The sequence below is a fragment of the Drosophila gunungcola genome, unplaced genomic scaffold (genome assembly GCF_025200985.1).
Source record: "Drosophila gunungcola strain Sukarami unplaced genomic scaffold, Dgunungcola_SK_2 000069F, whole genome shotgun sequence".
Classification (NCBI taxonomy): Eukaryota; Metazoa; Arthropoda; class Insecta; order Diptera; family Drosophilidae; genus Drosophila; species Drosophila gunungcola.
In genome coordinates this window covers 205,130-209,581 of record NW_026453232.1, presented here as the reverse complement: position 1 = coordinate 209,581, position 4,452 = coordinate 205,130, and the positions used below count along the sequence as shown (strand labels likewise).

General features: G+C 43.0%; 1 protein-coding gene across 1 annotated transcript; it reads left to right on the top strand.

The window, feature by feature from the left end:
* Nucleotides 1–1,884: 1,884 nt before the first annotated feature.
* On the top strand, nucleotides 1,885–3,851 carry LOC128264392 (uncharacterized). Its single transcript, XM_052999829.1, has 2 exons — nucleotides 1,885–2,066; nucleotides 2,555–3,851. The coding sequence occupies exons 1-2, from the start codon at nucleotides 1,885–1,887 to the stop codon at nucleotides 3,849–3,851; spliced, it is 1,479 nt and encodes a 492-aa protein (XP_052855789.1).
* Nucleotides 3,852–4,452: the final 601 nt, after the last annotated feature.

Genomic DNA, 4,452 nt, shown 5'->3' with positions numbered 1-4,452 from the left:
AATTTTATTCAACATATTATCAAATAACTCGAGTTAGAGAAAGTTTTTCGTATATTGGGACAAACGACAATTTTTAAAGAATTTTTTGACAAAAATATAGATTGATTTCAATAAAAAAAACAACAAGAAAAAAAGCAAGCTTCGGAAAACCGAAGATTATATACAGAGAGGAGTCTTAAAACAGCGAAGGAGACGGGATTGCCAGAGGAGTATAGGGCAGCCAGGACAAACTGTAAGCAACGGACCTTGGATCCGAGCAAAGTGACGTTTAGACTACAAGGTTGAGGCTACAACGCTGAGATCCAACGGGCACTAGGTCATGGTTAAAACTTAGTTCTTCCTGCTAGGCGTATACCTTGCCGACACAATCCAGACCGATCTTAGGGAGCCATGCGATAAAGATTGCTGGGCAAAGGGGCAGTACCTAGTTCTATTTGCTAGGCGAACAATTTCCCAGTCCTGATAGTGAGGTTCACACGACCTCCAGAGTCTCGGTTGAGCCGTCACGATTCCGACACCAGCAAGCAGTCAACGACGAGGAGGGACGCCGCAGAGGACAGCGATGAGGACCAGCCGTAGCTGTAGCGGAAGAGCAGCGAAGTCAACCAATAACAATCTGGTGGAGCCCACAACTTCCCTGAGGAAGCCGCACGTTTATGTAGCGAGCAAGCTACAATATTCTGTAAAACACAAAAATTTCGATTTATATGCGAATAGGCTTAAAAACATTATGATGATTTTCAGCTAAATTATTCGATTGTACCTATGGCAGCTATATGATATCATTTTCCGATTTTATAAAAATTAAAACAAATAATTCTTAAATTCTTCTTTTCATTTATTTTTCTTACTGTTCTTATGGGGGCTAAATATTATAATATAGTTGTCCGATCCGGCTCGATCTGACTATATACTACCAGCAATAGGTAGACAACTTTTGTGGAAAGTTTCAAGCAGATAGCTTTTAAGCTGAGAGACTAGTCTGCGTAAAAAACGGACGGATAGAAGGACTCATGGACATGGCTAGATTGACTCTCCTAGTGATGCTGATTGGAAATGGCTCGTTCACAGAGTTCAAACTTCTGACTGAAATAGGCCCATCTCTAACAAGTATACAAGTCGAGTTTTCCTTTCGCTCTCCGAAAAACCAATTTTATTTAAAAACACAGTTTATGCATTTACAAATATAAATCTGTTGAAACTAAACTGAAAGCTTAAAATAAAACGCTAAAAGTAAAATATTGTATAACAGCTTTGAACGCATTGACAAACAAACAAAATAACACCAAAACCGCTTGACAAATATCACTCAAATACTCTATAGTGAGAACATTCAAGCGTCAAGAAGTTAGTGGAAAGGAAAATCACGAATCACAAAACAATTTTTTTAAAACCGACACACACACTTGGAAGAAAGGTTTTGCCAGAGAGATGGGTTTTACAGAAAACCCCTGCTTTTAAGCGGGGGCGTTAACCAAGACATTGCCTTACCAATGCTAATTGCGGCCATGAATAGCCGGTTTGATGAGCAAGCTCAGCTTATCAAATCCACTATCACCAAGGCAGTAACGGCCTTTTAATTTTATTAAAATCGGGAAACGATAACATATAATTGCCATAGGAACTATTAAATAATTGAGCTGCAAATCATCATAGCTCCTGTTGATGAACGCTTTGCAGCCGTTATTCTGAATTCATATATTTGTATGCTGCGTCACACTCTTGAGATTTCTTAGTGATAAGACTACAGCCAAACATGTCGGACACGCAGAAACAGTCTGGTTAAAAATAAAAATAATACAGTCCACTCAAACTCGTTAATTCAAACTGTTAATTCATCTCCAAATCTTTGGTCCTTTTCGCCAAATACAGTAATTGATTAACATGGATCAATTAAAACTACTGAAGGCAGAAAGAAGCCATGCGAAGGCAAGCATCACGCGTTTGCTAACGGCGTCACAAGATCCACGTGCGGGATCACCCTGGGAACTGGACGAAATAACAGTGTCATTGGATAGGCTCAATACCGTTTGGAAGGAATTGGCCCTTTTCGACGAGAAAGAGGGGTATGTCTTGCAAGCAATCACCTTATTTCACTCACTAAAACGGGCTTGCGAACAAGCAAGGGAGAGCGAGGGGGAAAGCAACAACGGAAGACAGTCTGGCAACCTTGATGAAGCCTCATCTATTTCATCAGGGTTGGGAAACGAAAATCTGGTTCGTTTTCTACAACAACAACAGGAGCTTAATGAACGTTTGGCTGAGCAACAAAAATACACATAAAGTCTTTTACTGGTGACTACAAGGAGTGGCCAGCATTCAAGAACATCTTCGAGAGCACGATTCACAGCAAGCAGCATTTGACAGCGATACAAAAGTTTCACTACTTAAAGACATACATTACGGGAGAAGCAGCTGACTTGATACGTCATATGCCAATTACGGATGCAGCTTACGAGTCTGCTTGGAATTGCTTGATTGAGCGCTATAACAAACCACGTCATATTGTAAACACTCTGCTGGATACTTTTGTAAACTTACCTTCGACATCCAGAGCAGATGTATCAATACTGCGCAAAGTAACAGACGGAGCTACAGAGATTGTACGAGGCTTGGATGCAGCAGGGCAAACAAACAGGGACTGCTGGGTAATTCATTTCATTCTGGCCAAGATTGACGCTGAAACTCGACGCAAGTGGTTTGAGGGCAGCCGTAAAATGGAATCGCCGACTGTGGACGATCTACTCAAGTTTTTAGACCGCCGCTGCGAGGAATTTGAGCTCAGCAAAAGTGAGCCTGACAAAGTCTTCCAAGTTGGCTCACAGCAAAACAAAGCCAAGCGATCATCACACGCCTTGGTATCAACGGAGGAAGGTGCTTGTGTTAAGTGTAACTCCAAGGAGCACAAGATCTTTATTTGCCCAAAGTTTATGGACTTATCAGTCGAGCAGAGACGCACTTTTGTTAAAGCTAAATCCTTGTGCTTTAATTGCTTGAAGTTCGGGCATGTGTCACGCAAGTGTGAATCCAAATTCACATGCAGAACTTGTCACAATCGTCACCACTCTCTACTACACGTAGAAGATTCTACTGCACACGCCGCTGTAACCAGGACACATTCAACGGATGAGGAGCAGTGCGACCTCGGCGCTCCAGAGGATACAACGGTGACATTCAGCAACATTGCTCGTGTACAAGACACTCCATTCGCTGAATCTTCGTACAACGGATCAGCTACTACTACACAGCCACAAGGGTTACGGAAAAGCGCATTGCCCACAGCTCTAGTACTCGTTCGCAACGCCAAAGGATCACACACTTCCTGTCGGGTGCTTTTGGACAGTGGTTCGGAACTCTCATACATCTCCGAGCGATGCGTGCAGGCGCTCGGCCTGGCGCGCTTGCCATCAAGAATTTTGGTGTCGGGAACTTCTTCGATCAAGGCTGAGACAACTAGAGGCTGCAGCGCACTGGATATTCAGTCAAGAATATCAGAACACACAATGAAGGTAGGTGCCCACGTACCCAGCAAAATTACCTCCACGTTGGCAAGACACAATATCAACGCCTCAGCACTTAAGGCGTTCGATGGCTTGGACCTTGCAGATTCTGACTACCAATCGTTGGCGCCAGTAGATATTCTCTTGGGCAGCGATTGTGTTTGGACCGTGTTCACTGGTAAAAAGCTGTTCGACAGCCAGGGGAAGATCATCGCCATTTCGACCATATTTGGAAGGGTCATTACTTCGTTCGTGACTACAGGCTCTTCATCTACAACAACTATGCACACGGCTATTGACATTAATGCATCACTTCGACGCTTTTGGGAGCTGGAGGATGGCAACCAATAGCTTCATCGCAAACCAGAGAACGATGAAGTTGAACAGCACTTTTTGAAGACACACACAAGGGACCCCAAGGGGCGTTACATCGTCGAACTTCCGTTTAAAGACCCCAATAAGCAGTTTTCGGATACTCTTTAGGGAGCACTCGCAAGATTCAATGGAGTAGAGCGCCGTCTAATGCAAGATCCCAATTTGCGCTCACAGTATGTAAAGTTTATGCATGAGTATCTCAACTTAGGTCACATGCGAGAACTATCGCCAGAAGACATTGACAAGAAACCAAATTTCTACTTGCCACATCATCCAGTAATTACCCAAAAGTTAAGGGTAGTTTTTGACGGATCATTTAAGGATACTAACGGAAATTCCTTGAATGACGCGCTACACATTGGTCCCAGTATCCTGCGAAACTTATTCTCAATTTGTATTGGATTTAGAATGTTTAAGTTCGTCTTCTCTGCAGATATCGTCAAAATGTATAGACAAATCTTGGTGGCTGCCAAGCATTGTAGCTACCAGCGAATTGTATGGAGAGATGATGAATGTTCGCCTATCAAACACTATGAACAGTCCACGGTAACATACGGCACGTCTAGCGCACCATTTT